The sequence below is a fragment of the Zosterops lateralis genome (assembly GCF_965231275.1).
Source record: "Zosterops lateralis genome assembly, chromosome: 33".
NCBI classification, from domain to species: Eukaryota; Metazoa; Chordata; class Aves; order Passeriformes; family Zosteropidae; genus Zosterops; species Zosterops lateralis.
In genome coordinates, this window is record NC_139793.1 from 2,740,328 (window position 1) to 2,757,580 (window position 17,253).

A 17,253-nucleotide genomic window follows, 5' to 3' on the forward strand; every position below is an offset into this window, starting at 1 on the left:
CCACATCTCCTGTCCCTGACCCCACATCTCCTGTCCCTGACCCCATAACTCCTGTCCCTGACCCCATAACTCCTGTCCCTGACCCCATATCTGCTGTCCCTGACCCCACATCTCCTGTCCCTGACCCCATAACCCCTGTCCCTGACCCCACATCTCCTGTCCCCCGCAGTATGGCAGGCTGATAGACCTGTGCCAGCCCACGCAGAAGAAGTACCAGATCGCGGTGACGAAGGTGCTGGGGAAGAACATGGACGCCATCATCGTGGACTCGGAGAAGACGGGCCGGGACTGCATCCAGTACATCAAAGAGCAGCGCGGGGAGCCCGAGACCTTCCTGCCCCTCGACTACCTCGAGGTGGGGCCTGAGTGGGGTTTGGGGTCACTGAGAACCCTAAATGGGGGGTTTGAGGTCATTGGAAACCCTACAGTGGGGTTTGGGGTCACTGAAAACCCTAAATGGGGAGTTTGAGGTCATTGGAAACCCTACAGTGGGGTTTGGGGTCACTGAAAACCCTAAATGGGGAGTTTGAGGTCATTGGAAACCCTACAGTGGGGTTTGGGGTCACTGAAAACCCTAAATGGGGAGTTTGAGGTCATTGGAAACCCTACAGTGAGGTTTGGGGTCACTGAAAACCCTAAATGGGGTTTGGGGAGCCCGAGACCTTCCTGCCCCTGGATTACCTCGAGGTGGGGTCTGAACGGGGTTTGGGGTCAACAAAAACCCTATAATGGGGTTTGGGGTCATTGGAAACCCTACAGTGGGGTTTGGGGTCACTGAAAACCCTAAATGGGGTTTGGGGAGCCCGAGACCTTCCTGCCCCTGGATTATCTCAAGGTGGGGCCTCAATGGGGTTTGGGGTCAGCAAAAACCCTACAATGGGGTTTGGGGGTCAGTAAAAACCCTACAGTGGGGTTTGGGGGGCCCGAGACCTTCCTGCCCCTGGACTACCTCGAGGTGGGGCCTTTAATGGGGTTTGGGGTCATTGAGAACCCTAAATGGGGTCACTGAAAGCCCTACAATGGGGTTTGGGGTCACTGAGAACTCTGAAATGGGGTTTGGGGAGCCCCAGACCTTCCTGCCCCTGGACTACCTCGAGGTGGGGCCTTTAATGGGGTTTGGGGTCACTGAGGAACCTAAATGGGATCAGCAAAAACCCTGAAATGGGCTTTGGGGTCACTGAGAACCCTAAAATGGGGTTTGGGGTCATTTAAAACCCTAAAATGGGGTTTGAGGTCAGCAGGAACCCTAAAATGGGGGTTGGGGTCAGTAAAAACCCTGAAACCTGAAATGAGATCAGCAACAACCCTAAAATGGGGTCATTGGAGACCCTGAAATGGGGTTTGGGGAACCCCAGACCTTCCTGCCCCTGGACTACCTCGAGGTGGGGCCTGAGTGGGGTTTGGGGTCACTGAGAACCCTAAAATGGGGTTTGGGGTCATTGAAAACCCTAAAATGGGGTCACTGAAAACCCTACAGTGGGGTCTGGGGAGCCCGAGACCTTCCTGCCCCTCGACTACTTCAAGGTGGGCCCTGAAAGGGGTTTGGGGTCATTGAGAACCCTAAATGGGGTCACTGAAAACCCTACAGTGGGGTTTGGGGTCATTGGAAACCCTAAAAGGGGGTTTGGGGTCAGCAAAAACCCTAAATGGGGTTTGGGGTCATTGAAAACCCTAAAATGGGGTTTGGGGTCAGCAGAATCCCTACAGTGGGGTTTGGGGAGCCCCAGACCTTCCTGCCCCTGGACTACCTCAAGGTGGGGCCTGAGTGGGGTTTGGGGTCACTGAGAACCCTAAATGGGGTCACTGAAAACCCTGAAATGGGGGTTGGGGTCATTGAAAACCCTACAATGGGGTTTGGGGTCATTGGAAACCCTAAAAGGGGGTTTGGGGTCATTGAAAACCCTAAATGGGGTCACTGAAAACCCTAAAAGGGGCTTTGGGGTCAGCAGGGAGCCCATGAGGGGTTTGGGGGTCCCAGTCCTGACCCCAATTTTGGGGTTTCAGGTTAAACCCACAGACAAGAAGCTGCAGGGTAGTTTGGGTGCCCATTTTTGGGGTTTTAACCCCATTTTTGGGTTTATAATCTCCTGATTTGGGATCATGACCCCTAATTTTGTGGTTTTAACCCCCAATTTTGAGTTTTTAACCCCCAATTTTGTGTTTTTAACCCCCCAGTTTTGGGTTTCTGACCCTGATTTGGGATTGTGACCCCAGTTTTGTGATTTAGGTGAAATCCAGAGACGAGAAGCTGTGGGGATGAATTCAGATACCAAATTTTGGGGTTTTAACCTCCTGATTTTGGGATTCAGATGAAACCCCCAGACGAGAAGCTGCGGGAGATGCGGGGGGTGAATTCAGTTGTTAATTTTTGTGGTTTTAACCCCCCAGTTTTAGGATTTCTGATCCCAGTTTGAGATTCTGTGCCCATTTTTGTGTTTCTAACCCCCAGTTTTAGGTTTTTAACCCCCCAAATTTGGGGTTAACCCCAATTTTGTGTTTCTAAACCCAAATTTCCTGCTTTCAGGTAAAAACCCTGGACGAGAAGCTGCAGGGGGAACTCGAGGGCCCATTTTTGGGTTTTTACCTCCGATTTTGGGATTTAACCTCATGTTTCTGGGTTTCTGACCCTAGTTTGGGATTGTGACCCCAATTTTGGCTTTCTAACCCCCAATTTTGGTTTTTAACTCCCCAATTTGGTGCTTCCAGGTCAAACCCATGGACAAGAAGCTGCGGGGAGCGATTTGGGTTCCCATTTTTGGGATTTAACCCCCCAATTTTGTGTTTCTAACCCCCAATTTTGAGATTTAATCCCCCAGTTTTGGTTTTTAACCCCCAATTTTGTGGTTCCAGGTCAAACCCACGGACAAGAAGCTGCGGGGAGCGATTTGGGTTCCCATTTTTGGGATTTAACCCCCAATTTTGTGTTTCTAACCCCCAATTTTGAGATTTAATCCCCCAGTTTTGGTTTTTAACCCCCAATTTTGTGGTTCCAGGTCAAACCCACGGACGAGAAGCTGCGGGAGCTGCGGGGGGCGTTTTTAACCCTCAATTTTGGGTTTCTAAGCCCCAATTTTGGGATTTAAACCCTCAATTCTGTGTTTCTAACCCCCTATTTTGTGACTCAGGTCAAACCCACAGACGAGAAGCTGTGGGAGCTGCGGGGGGCGCTTTTAACCCCCAATTTTGGTTTTTAACCCCCAATTTTGGGATTTAACCCCTGATTTTGTGCTTCCAGGTCAAACCCACGGACAAGAAGCTGCGGGGAGCGATTTGAGTTCCCATTTTTGGGATTTAACCCCCAATTTTATGTTTCTAACCCCCAATTTTGTGATTTAGGTGAAGCCCAGGGACGAGAAGCTGCGGGAGCTGCGGGGGGCAGTTTTAACCCCCAATTTGGGTTTTTAATGCCTGATTTTCTGTTTCCAGGTCAAACACATGGACGAGAAGCTGCAGGAGCTGCTGTGAGCGGCAGTTTGGGTGCCCAATTCTGGATTTCTAACCCGTAATTTTGGGATTTAAGACCCCAGTTTTAGGATTTAACCCAAATTCTAGGTTTCTAACCCCCATTTTTGTGTTTCTAACCCCTGTTTTTGTGATTTGAGGTCAAACCCACGGACGAGAAGCTGCGGGAGCTGCGGGGGGCCAAGCTGGTGATCGACGTGATCCGCTACGAGCCCCCGCACATCAAGAAGGCGCTGCAGTTCGCCTGCGGGAACGCCCTGGTCTGCGACAACGTGGAGGACGCGCGCAGGATCGCCTTCGGGGGCCACCAGAGGCACAAGGTCAGCCAAAAACAGCCTGAAATCACCCCAAAATACCCCCCAGGGCCTTCGGGGGCCACCAGAGACACAAGGTCAGCCAAAAACAGCCTGAAATCACCCCAAAATACCCCCCAGGGCCTTCGGGGGCCACCAGAGACACAAGGTCAGCCTGAAATATCCCCCAAAAACAGCCCTAAATACCCCCCAGAGCCTTCGGGGGCCACCAGAGGCACAAAGTGAGCCTGAAATCACCCCAAAACAGCCCCAAATCACCCCAAAATACCCCCCAGGGCCTTCGGGGGCCACCAGAGACACAAGGTGAGCCCTAAAATACCCCAAAATACCCCCCAGGGCCTTCGGGGGCCACCAGAGGCACAAAGTGAGCCTGAAATCACCCCAAAACAGCCCCAAATCACCCCAAAATACTCCCCAGAGCCTTCGGGGGCCACCAGAGGCACAAGGTGAGCCCAAAAATACCCCAAAATACCCCCCAGAGCCTTCGGGGGCCACCAGAGGCACAAGGTGAGCCCAAAAATACCCCCCAGAGCCTTCGGGGGCCACCAGAGACACAAGGTCAGCCTGAAATCAGCCCCAAAATAGCCCAAAAATGGTCTGAAATCAGACCCAAAACCACTCCAGAAATGGCCTGAAATCACTGCAAAAATACCCCAAAAATCACCCCCAGAAATGGACTGGAATCAGCCCCAAACAGCCTGAAATCACCCCAGAAATAAACCAAAACCAGCCTGAAATCACCCAAAAATACCCCAAAATACCCCCAGTGCCTTCAGGGGACACCAGAGACACAAGGTGACCCCAAAAAATGGACTGGGGTCAACCCAGAAATGACCTGAAATTGCCCCCCAAAATGGCCTGAAATCATCCCAAAAAACGTCCCAAACCAGTCCAGAAATGGCCTGAAAACACCCCAGAAATAGCCCCAAAAATGGCCTGAAATCACCCCCAAAAATGGTCTGGGATCACCCCAAAAATACCCCCACTGCCAGGGGGGCACCAGAGGCACAAGGTACCCCCAAAAACGGGCTGGGATCAACTCAAAAACAGCCCAGAAAGGGCCTGAAATCATCCCAGAAACAGACTGAAATCACTGCAAAAATACCGCAGGAAAGGCCTGGAGTCAACCCAGAAATGATCTGGAATAGGCCCCAAAACCGCCTCAGAAACAGTCTGAAATCACCCCAGAAATACCCCAGAATTTCCTGGGATCAGCCCAAAATAGCCCCAGTCACCACCCAATGCATTTGGGGGACACCAGAGGCACAAGGTGAGCCCAAAAACGGCCTGAAATCAGCCCAAAAATCACCCCCGTTTCCCCCCCGACAGTGGCTCTGGATGGGACGCTGTCCCAGCAGTCAGGGGTGACTCTGGGTGTCCCTTGGCTGTCCCCTGATGTCCCCAATGTCCCCTGTGTGTCCCCTGGCAGACCATGGCCCTGGACAGGACGCTGTTCCAGCAGTCGGGGGTGACTCTGGGTGTCCCCTGAGTGTCCCCAATGTCCCCTGGCTGTCCCTGAGTGTCCCCAATGTCCCCTGAGTGTCCCTGATGTCCCCATGTCCCCCAGACGGTGGCCCTGGACAGGACACTGTTCCATGTCCCCAGTGGATCCACTGTATGTCTCTGATGTCCCCACTGTCCCCCATGTGTCCCACAGATGGTGGTCCTGGACAGGTCCCTATTCCAGAAATCTGGGGTGGCTCTGGGTGTCCCCAATGTCCCCTGGATGTCCCCTGATGTCCCCAATGTCCCCCAGAGGGTGGCCCTGGACGGGACACTGACTCAGCAGTCTGGGGTGACCCTGGCTGTCCCCAATGGATGTCCCTGATGTCCCTAATGTCCCCTGAATGTCCCCAATGTCCCCTGTGTCCCCCCAGACAGTGGCCCTGGACAGGACACTGTTCCAGAAGTCAGGGGTGACTCTGGCTGTCCTCAATGTCCCCTGAGTGTCCCCTGTGTCCCCAATGTCCCTCTGTGTGTCCCCGCAGACGGTGGCCCTGGACGGGACGCTGTTCCAGAAGTCGGGGGTGATCTCTGGCGGGGCCAGTGACCTCAAGGCCAAGGCGCGGCGCTGGGACGAGAAGGCCGTGGACAAGCTCAAGGAGAAGAAGGAGCGGCTCACCGAGGAGCTCAAGGTGGGACCCTGAAAATCACCCCTAAAATCACCCCAAAACCGGCCCTAAAACTGACCCCAGAACCCAAAACCAACCCCAGCACAGACCTCAGAACCCAAAACAACCTAAAAACCCAAAACTGACCCCAAATTGGGCCCAAAACTGACCCCAGACAAGCTCAAGGAGGAGAAGGAGCAGCTCATCAAGGAGCTCAAGGTGGGACCCCAAAAATCGCCCTAAAAATGATGCCAAAACTGGCCCTAAAAACCCAGAACTGACCCCAAAACCCAGAACAACCTAAAAACCCAAAACTGACCCCAAATTGGCCCCAAAACTGACCCCAAAGTGACCCCAGACAAGCTCAAGGAGAAGAAGGAGCGGCTCATTGAGGAGCTCAAGGTGGGACCCCAAAAATCGCCCTAAAAATGACCCCAAAACTGGCCCTAAAAACCCAGAACCCAAAACGGACCCCAGAACTGACCCCAGAACCCAGAACAACCTGAAAACCCAAACCTGACCCCAAATTGGGCCCAAAAGTGACCTCAAAGTGACCCCAGACAAGCTCAAGGAGAAGAAGGAGCGGCTCACCGAGGAGCTCAAGGTGGGACCCCAGAAATCACCCCAAAACCAGCCCTAAAACTGGCCCTAAAAACCCAAAACGGACCCCAGAACTGACCCCAGAACCCAGAACAACCTAAAAACCCAAAACTGGCCCTAAAAACCCCAAACTGACACCAAAACTGACCCCAGACAAGCTGAAGGATAAGGAGGAGCTGCTCACCAAGGAACTCAAGGTGAGACCCTGAAAATCACCCCAAAACTGACCCCAAAACTGGCCCTAAAATCCCAAATGGCCACCAAAAATCCCAAATGGACCCCAAAACCCCAAAGAAGGAGCAGCTCACTGAGGAGCTCAACGTGAGGTCCCAAAACTGACCCCAAAACTGACCCTTAAACCCCATAACTGACCTCAGAACCCACAAGTGAACCTAAAATCCCAAACCTGGCCCTAAAAACCCTAAAACTGACCCCAGAACCCAAAACTGACCCAAAACTGATCCCAAAGTGACCCCAGACAAGCTCAAGGAGGAGAAGGAGCGGCTCATTGAGGAGCTCAAGGTGGGACCCCAAAAATCACCCTAAAAATGAGCCCAAAACTGGCCCTAAAAACCCAGAACTGACCCCAGAACCCAAAACGGACCCCAGAACTGACCCCAGAACCCAGAACAACCTGAAAACCCAAAACTGGCCCCAAATTGGGCCCAAAACTGACCCCAAAGTGACCCCAGACAAGCCCAAGGAGAAGGAGGAGCAGCTCATCGAGGAGCTCAAAATGGGACCCCAAAAATCACCCCAAAACCAGCCCATTTTTTCCCCATTTTTCCCCCAATTTTTCCCCCAATTTTTCCCCCATTTTTTCCCAATTTTTCCCCCATTTTTTCCCCCATTTTTCCCCATTTCTTTCCCTTTTCCTCCAAAAAATCCCCTTTTTTTCTGTTTTTTTTCCCCCCATTTTTCCCCATTTTTTCCCCATTTTTTCCCCCAATTTTTTCCCGTTTTCCCCCATTTCTTTCCCTTTTTCCCCCAAAAAATTCCCATTTTCCCCCCAATTTTTCCCCATTTTTCCCTGTTTTTCCCCCATTTTTTTGCATTTTTTCCCCCAATTTTTTTCCCTTTTCCCCCATTTTTTCCCCAATTTTTTCCCCCAAACCCCCATTTTTCCCCCAAATTTCCCCAAATTTGTTTTTTCCCCTTGAATCCCAGGAGCAGATGAAGGCGAAGCGGAAGGAGGCCGAGCTGCGGCAGGTGCAGTCCCAGGCCCACGGGCTCCAAATGCGCCTCAAATACTCCCAGAGTGACCTGGAACAGACCAAGACACGGCACCTCGCCCTCAACCTGCAGGTGCGACACGGATTTGGGGTGAAATCCTGAAATTTTGGGAAAAAAAAACGGGATTTTGGGAAGAAAAATAGCGATTTTTGGGGAAAAAATCTGATTTTTGGGGAAAAATCGCAGAATTTTGGGGAAATTTCCCCATTAAATGTTCCCAAAGTGACTCAAGACAGGACCTGGATCTGAACCTGCAGGTGGGACACAGATTTGGGAGAAAAACTTGGGATTTTGGGCAAAAATTGTGAATTTTGGGAGAAAAAATCCGATTTTTTGGGGAAAAATCGCGGAATTTTGGGGAAATTCCCCCATCAAATATTCCCAAAGTGACCTGGAACAGACCAAGACACGGCACCTGGCACTGAACCTGCAGGTGAATTGGGATTTTGGGGCAAAAATCTTGAAATTTTGGGCAAAAATAGCCATTTTTGGGAGAAAAAATCTGATTTTTTGGGAAAAATCGGGGTTTTTTGGGGAAATTCCCCCATCAAATATTCCCAGAGTGACCTGGAACAGACCAAGACACGGCACCTGGCACTGAACCTGCAGGTGGGACACGGATTTGGGGTGAAATCCTGAAATTTTGGGAAAAAAAACGGGATTTTGGGAAGAAAAATAGCGATTTTTGGGGAAAAAATCTGATTTTTGGGGAAAAATCGCAGAATTTTGGGGAAATTTCCCCATCAAATGTTCCCAAAGTGACTTAAAATTCAGCACCTGGCACTGAACCTGCAGGTGAATTGGGATTTTGGGGAAAAATCCCAGGATTTTGGGCAAAAATAGCGAATTTTGGGAGAAAAAATCCGATTTTTGGGCAAAAATCGCGGAATTTTGGGGAAATTCCCCCATCAAATGTTCCCAAAGTGACCTGGAACAGACCAAGATTCAGCACCTGGCACTGAACCTGCAGGTGAATTGGGATTTTGGGGTGAAATCCTGAAATTTTGGGAAAAAAATTTGATTTTTGGGAGAAAAAATCTGATTTTTGGGGAAAAAATCGGGGTTTTGAAGACAAAAATCTGGATTTTTTTTTGGAAATTCCCCATCAAATGTTCCCAAAGTGACTTAAAATTCAGCACCTGGCACTGAACCTGCAGGTGAATTGGGATTTTGGGGAAAAATCCCAGGATTTTGGGCAAAAATAGCGAATTTTGGGAGAAAAAATCCGATTTTTGGGCAAAAATCGCGGAATTTTGGGGAAATTTCCCCATTAAATGTTCCCAAAGTGACCTGGAACAGACCAAGATTCAACATCTGGATCTGAACCTGCAGGTGGGACACAGATTTGGGGTAAAATCCTGGGAATTTGGGAAAAAAATGGGATTTTGGGAAGAAAAAATGGGATTTTTGGGGAAAAAATCTGATTTTTTTGGGAAAAATCGCGGAATTTTTGGGCAAAATCTGAGAATTTTGGGGAAATTTCCCCATTAAATATTCCCAAAGTGATTTAAGTTTCATCACCTCCAGGTGAGTTGGGATTTTGGGGTGAAATCCTGAAATTTTGGCTAAAAATAGTGAATTTTGGGAGAAAAAATCTGATTTTTTTGGAAAAAATCGTGGAATTTTTGGGCAAAATCGCAAAATTTTGGGGAAATTTCCCATTAAATGTTCCCAAAGTGATTTAAGATCCAACACCTGCAGGTGGGACACGGATTTGGGGAAAAATCCTGAAATTTTGGGAAAAAAATTTGATTTTTGGGAGAAAAAATCTGATTTTTTTGAGAAAAATCGCGGAATTTTTGGGCAAAATCGCGGAATTTTGGGGAAATTTCCCCATCAAATGTTCCCAAAGTGACCTGGAAATTTCAGGAATCAAATTTTGGGGTTTAAAAATCAGATTTTGGGGTTTAAAAATCAGATTTTGGGGTTCAAATATTTATTTTTAGGTTCACTGAAGGATTTTTCTGGCTTATTTTCTGTGAATTTTGTGGATTTTAATCCAAATTTTTTCCATTTTTCCAGGAAAAATCCAAACTTGGGAATGAACTGGTCAATTTTGGGGTCCAAAAATCAGATTTTGGGGTTCAGGGATAAAATTTTTGGGTCCAGGGATGGATTTTAATCCCGTTTTTTTCTATTTTTCCAGGAAAAATTCAAATTTTGGGGTATAAAAATCAGATTTTTGGGTCCAGTGAAGGATTTTCTGTGTGAATTTTGTGGATTTTAATCCAAATTTTTCCATTTTCCCAGGAAAAATCCAAAATTGAGAATAAACTGGTGAATTTTGGGGTTCAAAAATCAGATTTTGGGGTTTTAAAATGGATTTTTTGGGTGAATTTTGTGGATTTTAATCCCATTTTTTCCATTTTCCCAGGAAAAATCCAAATTTGGGAGCAAATTAAGCAGATTTTGAGGTTTAAAAATCAGATTTTTGGGTCCAGTGAAGGATTTTTTGGGTGAAATTTGTGAATTTTAATCCCAATTTTTTCCATTTTCCAGGAAAAATCCAAACTTGGGAATGAACTGGTCAATTTTGGGGTTTAAAAATCGGATTTTTGGGTTCAAAAATCAGATTTTTGGGGTTTAAAAATCAGATTTTTGGGTTCACTGAAGGATTTTTTGGGTGAATTTTGTGGATTTTGTGGATTTAAATCCCATTTTTTTTCTCATTTTCCCAGGAAAAAATTAAATTTGGGAGCAAATTGAGCAATTTTGGGTTTAAAAATCAAATTTTGGGTTTAAAAATCAGATTTTGGGGTTTAAAAATCAGATTTTTGGGTCCAGTGAAGGATTTTTTGTGTGAATTTTGTGGATTTTGTGGATTTTAATCCCATTTTTCCATTTTTCCAGGAAAAATCCAAAATTGAGAATAAACTGGTCAATTTTGGGGTTCAAAAATCAGATTTTTGGGGTTTAAAAATCAGATTTTTGGGGTTTAAAAATCAGATTTTTGGGTCCAGTGAAGGATTTTTTGGGTGAAATTTGTGAATTTTAATCCCAATTTTTTCCATTTTTCCAGGAAAAATCCAAATTTGGGAATGAACTGGTCAATTTTGGGGTTTAAAAATCGGATTTTGGGTTCAAAAATCAGATTTTTGGGGTTTAAAAATCAGATTTTTGGGTCCAGTTAAAGATTTTTTGGGTGAATTTTGTGGATTTTAATCCCATTTTTTTCCATTTTTCCAGAAAAAAAATTAAATTTGGGAGTGAATTGGTCAATTTTGGGGTTTAAAAATCAGAATTTGGGTTTAAAAATCAGATTTTTGGGTTCACTGAAGGATTTTTTGGGTGAATTTTGTGGATTTTGTGGATTTAAATCCCATTTTTTTTTCTCATTTTCCCAGGAAAAAATTAAATTTGGGAGCAAATTGAGCAATTTTGGGGTTCAAAAATCAAATTTTGGGGTTTAAAAATCAAATTTTGGGTTTAAAAATCAGATTTTGGGGTTTAAAAATCAGATTTTTGGGTCCAGTTAAAGATTTTTTGGGTGAATTTTGTGGATTTTAATCCCATTTTTTTCCATTTTTCCAGAAAAAAAATTAAATTTGGGAGTGAATTGGTCAATTTTGGGGTTTAAAAATCAGAATTTGGGTTTAAAAATCAGATTTTTGGGTTCACTGAAGGATTTTTTGGGTGAATTTTGTGGATTTTGTGGATTTGAATCCCATTTTTTTCTCATTTTCCCAGGAAAAAATTAAATTTGGGAGCAAATTGAGCAATTTTGGGTTTAAAAATCAAATTTTGGGTTTAAAAATCAAATTTTGGGGTTTAAAAATCAGATTTTTGGGTCCAGTGAAGGATTTTTTGTGTGAATTTTGTGGATTTTGTGGATTTTAATCCCATTTTTCCAGGAAAAATCCAAAATTGAGAATAAACTGGGGAATTTTGGGGTTCAAAAATCAGAATTTGGGGTTCAAAAATCACAATTTGGGGTTCAGGGATAAAATTTTTGGGTCCAGGGCTGGATTTTAATCCCGTTTTTTTCTATTTTTCCAGGAAAAATTCAAATTTTGGGGTTTAAAAATCAGATTTTTGTGTCCAGAAATGGATTTTTTGTGTGAATTTTGTGGATTTTAATCCAAATTTTTCCATTTTTCCAGGAAAAATCCAAACTTGGGAATGAACTGGGGAATTTTGGGGTTTAAAAATCGGATTTTGGGTTCAAATATTTATTTTTAGGTTCACTGAAGGATTTTTCGGGTTTATTTTCTGTGAATTTTGTGGATTTTAATCCCAATTTTTTCCATTTTCCAGGAAAAAATTAAATTTGGGAATAAACTGGTGAATTTTGGGGTTTAAAAATCAGATTTTTGGGTCCAGTGAAGGATTTTCTGGGTGAATTTTGTGAATTTTGTGGATTTTAATCCCATTTTTCCATTTTTCCAGGAAAAATCCAAAATTGAGAATAAACTGGTGAATTTTGGGGTCCAAAAATCAGATTTTGGGGTTCAGGGATAAAATTTTTGGGTCCAGGGATGGATTTTAATCCCGTTTTTTTCTATTTTTCCAGGAAAAATCCAAATTTTGGGGTTTAAAAATCAGATTTTTGGGTCCAGTGAAGGATTTTTTGGGTGAATTTTGTGGATTTTGTGGATTTTAATTCAAATTTTTTCCATTTTTTCAGGAAAAATCCAAAATTGAGAATAAACTGGTCAATTTTGGGGTTTAAAAATCAGATTTTTGGGTCCAGTGAAGGATTTTTTGGGTGAAATTTGTGAATTTTAATCCCAATTTTTTCCATTTTCCAGGAAAAATCCAAATTTGGGAATGAACTGGTCAATTTTGGGGTTTAAAAATCGGATTTTGGGTTCAAAAATCAGATTTTTGGGGTTTAAAAATCAGATTTTTGGGTCCAGTTAAAGATTTTTTTGGTGAATTTTGTGGATTTTAATCCCATTTTTTTCAATTTTTCCAGAAAAAAAATTAAATTTGGGAGTGAATTGGTCAATTTTGGGGTTTAAAAATCAGAATTTGGGTTTAAAAATCAGATTTTTGGGTTCACTGAAGGATTTTTTGGGTGAATTTTGTGGATTTTGTGGATTTAAATCCCATTTTTTTTTTCTCATTTTCCCAGGAAAAAATTAAATTTGGGAGCAAATTGAGCAATTTTGGGGTTTAAAAATCAAATTTTGGGTTTAAAAATCAGATTTTGGGGTTTAAAAATCAGATTTTTGGGTCCAGTGGAGGATTTTTTGTGTGAATTTTGTGGATTTTGTGGATTTTAATCCCATTTTTCCATTTTTCCAGGAAAAATCCAAAATTGAGAATAAACTGGTGAATTTTGGGGTTTAAAAATCAAATTTTGGGGTTTAAAAATCAGATTTTTGGGTCCAGTTAAAGATTTTTTTGGTGAATTTTGTGGATTTTAATCCCATTTTTTTCCATTTTTCCAGAAAAAAAATTAAATTTGGGAGTGAATTGGTCAATTTTGGGGTTTAAAAATCAGAATTTGGGTTTAAAAATCAGATTTTTGGGTCCAGTGAAGGATTTTTTGTGTGAATTTTGTGGATTTTGTGGATTTTAATCCCAATTTTTTCCATTTTTCCAGGAAAAATCCAAAATTGAGAATAAACTGGTGAATTTTGGGGTTCAAAAATCAGATTTTGGGGTTTAAAAATGGATTTTTTTGGGTGAATTTTGTGGATTTTAATCCCATTTTTTCCATTTTTCCAGGAAAAATCCAAATTTGGGAGCAAATTTGTCAATTTTGGGGTCCAAAAATCAGATTTTGGGGTTCAGGGATAAAATTTTTGGGTCCAGGGATGGATTTTAATCCCATTTTTTTCTGTTTTTCCAGGAAAAATCCAAATTTTGGGGTTTAAAAATCAGATTTTTGGGTCCAGTGAAGGATTTTTTGTGTGAATTTTGTGGATTTTGTGGATTTTAATCCCATTTTTCCATTTTTCCAGGAAAAATCCAAAATTGAGAATAAACTGGTGAATTTTGGGGTTTAAAAATCAAATTTTGGGGTTTAGGGATAAAATTTTTGGGTCCAGGGATGGATTTTAATCCCATTTTTTCCATTTTTCCAGGAAAAATCCAAATTTGGGAGCAAATTAAGCAGATTTTGAGGTTTAAAAATCAGATTTTTGGGTCCAGTGAAGGATTTTTTGTGTGAATTTTGTGGATTTTGTGGATTTTAATTCAAATTTTTCCCATTTTTCCAGGAAAAGTCCAAACTGGAGTCGGAACTGGCCAATTTCGGGCCCCGGATCAACGACATCAAACGGATCATTCAGGGCCGGGAGAGGGAGATGAGGGACCTCAAAGAGAAAATGAACCAGGTTTGGGAAAAAATTCCACCTTGGGGGGAGAAATTCCAACAGATTTGGGAAAAAATCTGAATTTTTAACAAAATTTTTCCGAATTTTGGGGAAAAAAAATGAATTTTAATGAAAGTTACCCCAATTTTGGGAAAAAATCCTGAATTTTAACAAAAAATTTCCCAAATTTTGGGGAAAAAAACTGAATTTTTAAGAAAAATTCCCCCAATTTTGGGAAAAAATCCTGAATTTTAACCAAAAATTCTTCTAATTTTGGGAAATAAACTGAATTTTAGGAATAATTCCCCCAATTTTAACAAAAATTCCCCCAATTTTGGGAAAAATCCTGAATTTTTATAAAAATTCCCCCAATTTTGGGATAAATTGCCCCAATTTGGGGAAAAAATCCTGAATTTTTAACAAAAATTTCTCCAATTTTGGGAAATAAACAGAATTTTAGGAAAAATTCCCCCAATTTTGGAAAAAAATTCCCCCAGTTTTGGGAAAAATCTTGAATTTTTACAAAAATTCGCCCAATTTTGGGATAAATTCCCCCAATTTTGGGGAAAAAACCTGAATTTTAATGAAAATTCCCCCAATTTTGGGAAAAAATTGTGATTTTTAATAAAAATTCCCCCAATTTTAATAAAATTCCCCCAATTTTGGGAAATAAAAACTGAATTTTAACGAAAATTCCCTCAATTTTGGGGAAAAAATCTGAATTTTAATGAAAATTCCACCAATTTTGGGGGAAAAAACTGAATTTTTAACAAAATTTCCCAAATTTGGGACAAAAATTCTGAATTTTAACAAAAAAAAATTCCCAATTTTGGAAAAAAAATTCCCCCAAATTTGGGAAATAAAAACTAAATTTTAACAAAAATTCCTCAATTTTAATAAAAATTCCCCCAATTTTGGGACAAATTTCCCCCAATTTTGGGAAAAATCCTGAATTTTAATAAAAATTCCCCCAATTTTGGGAAATAAAAATTAAATTTTAGGAAAATTTTCCCCAATTTTGGGAAATAAAAACTGAATTTTAATGAAAATTCCCCCAAATTTTGGGAAAATTCTGAATTTTTAACAAAAATTTCTCCAATTTTGGGAAATAAACTGAATTTTAGGAATAATTCCCCCAATTTTGGAAAAAAATTCCCCCAGTTTTGGGAAAAATCTTGAATTTTTACAAAAATTTGCCCAATTTTGGGAAAAAATCCCCCAATTTTGGGAAAATTTATGATTTTTAATAAAAATTCCCCCAATTTTGGGAAAAAATTCTGAATTTTAATGAAAATTCCTCCGATTTTGGGAAAAAAACCTGAACTTTAATAAAAATTCTCCCAATTTTGGGAAATAAACTGAATTTTAATGAAAATTCCCTCAATTTTGGGGGAAAATTCTGAATTTTAATGAAAATTCCCCCAATTTTGGGGAAAAAATCCTGAATTTTAATGAAAATTTCCCCAATTTTAACAAAAATTCCCCAATTTGGGAAAAAATCTTCAATTTTAACAAAAAATTTCACCCAATTTTGGGGAAAAAATCTGAATTTTAATGAAAATTCCTCCAATTTTGGGGAAAAATCCTGAATTTTGACAAAAATTTCCCAAATTTTGGAAAAAAATTGTGATTTTTAACAAAAATTCCCCCAATTTGGGGAAAAAAATCCTGAATTTTAACAAAAATCTCCCTTTTTTGAAGAGAAATTCCCCCAATTTGAGGAAAAATCCCCCAAATTTGGGGGGAAAAAAAATCCTGTATTTTAAATAAAATTCCCTGTTTTGGGGAGAAATTCCCTCATTTTTTGGGAAGGAGACGATTAATCAAATTTGGGGGATTTTGGGGGAATTTTGGGGAGATTTTGGAGGATTTTTGGAGGATTTGGGGGGAATTTTGGGGGGATTTTTGGGGTAATTTAGGGGGATTTTGGGGAGATTTTGGAGGATTTTGGAGGTATTTTTGGAGTATTTTTGAGGGGGATTTGGGGGCAATTTGTGGGGGGATTTTGGGGCATTTTTGGGGGAATTTTGGAGCATTTTAGGGGAGATTTGGGAGAATTTTGGGGGATTTTGGGGAGATTTTTGAGGATTTTGGAGGATTTGGGGGTGATTTTGGTGTTTTGGGGTATTTTAGGGGGATTTTGGGGGGATATTGGAGGATTTTTGGAGGATTTTGGGGGTATTTTAGGGGGGATTTGTGGAATTTTGGGGGATTTGGGGAGAATTTTGGAGGATTTTGGAGGATTTTGGGGGTGATTTTGAGGATTTTGGAGAATTTGGGGGAGATTTTGGGGGATTTTAGGGGGATTTTGGGAGGATTTTGGGGGGATTTGGGGGAATTTTGGGGGGATTTGGGGGGAATTTTGGGGGATTTTTGAGAGGAATTTGGGGGCAATTTGTGTGGGGGGATTTTTGGGGGAATTTGAGTATTTTAGGGGGGCTTTGGGTGGATTTGGAGGCTTTTGGGGGGGATTTTGGGGGATTTTGGGGGATTTTTGGGGTATTTTAGGGGAATTTTGGGGAGTTTTTGGAGGATTTTGGGGGAATTTTGGGGATATTTTTGGAGTATTTTTGAGGGGGATTTGGGGGCAATTTGTGGGGGGATTTTGGGGGCATTTTGGGGGAAATTTGGAGGATTTTGGGGGATTTTAGGGGGATTTTGGGAGGATTTTGGAGGATTTTTGGAGGATTTTTGAGGGGTATTTTAGAGGTATTTTGAGGGGCATTTTGGGAGGATTTTGAGAGGATTTGGGGGAATTTTGGAGGATTTTGGGGTATTTTAGGGGTATTTTGGGGGGATTTTGGAGGATTTTGGGGGAATTTTAGAGGATTTTGAGGGTTTTGCTCCCCCCAGGTGGAGGACGAGGTGTTCGAGGAGTTCTGCCAGGAAATTTGGGGATTTAGGAGAATTTTGGGAGGATTTTGGGATAATTTTGGAGGATTTTGGGATAATTTTGGAGGATTTGGGGGAATTTTGGAGGATTTGGGGGGTGATTTTGGAGAATCTAGGGGGGATTTGGGGGATTTTAGGGGGAATTTGGGAGGATTTTGGGGCTGATTTTGGAGGATTTTGGAGAATCTAGGGGGGATTTGGGGGATTTTAGGGGGAATTTGGGAGGATTTTGGGGTATTTTTGAGGGGGATTTGGGGGCAATTTGTGGGGGGATTTTGGGGCATTTTTGGGGGAATTTTGGAGCATTTTAGGGGAGATTTGGGAGAATTTTGGGGGATTTTGGGGAGATTTTTGAGGATTTTGGAGGATTTGGGGGGT

At 42.5% G+C, this 17,253-nt stretch overlaps 1 protein-coding gene across 1 annotated transcript in view; it reads left to right on the forward strand.

The window, feature by feature from the left end:
* The window catches only part of SMC1A (structural maintenance of chromosomes 1A), a 71,077-nt gene that overhangs the window by 27,171 nt on the left and 26,653 nt on the right, over positions 1 to 17,253 (forward strand). The window contains exons 11-15 of the mRNA XM_083881411.1: positions 170 to 355; positions 3,603 to 3,782; positions 5,765 to 5,911; positions 7,655 to 7,792; positions 13,888 to 14,004. Coding sequence (XP_083737537.1) covers positions 170 to 355; positions 3,603 to 3,782; positions 5,765 to 5,911; positions 7,655 to 7,792; positions 13,888 to 14,004 — 768 coding nt within the window. The remainder of the gene's footprint in view (positions 1 to 169; positions 356 to 3,602; positions 3,783 to 5,764; positions 5,912 to 7,654; positions 7,793 to 13,887; positions 14,005 to 17,253) is intronic.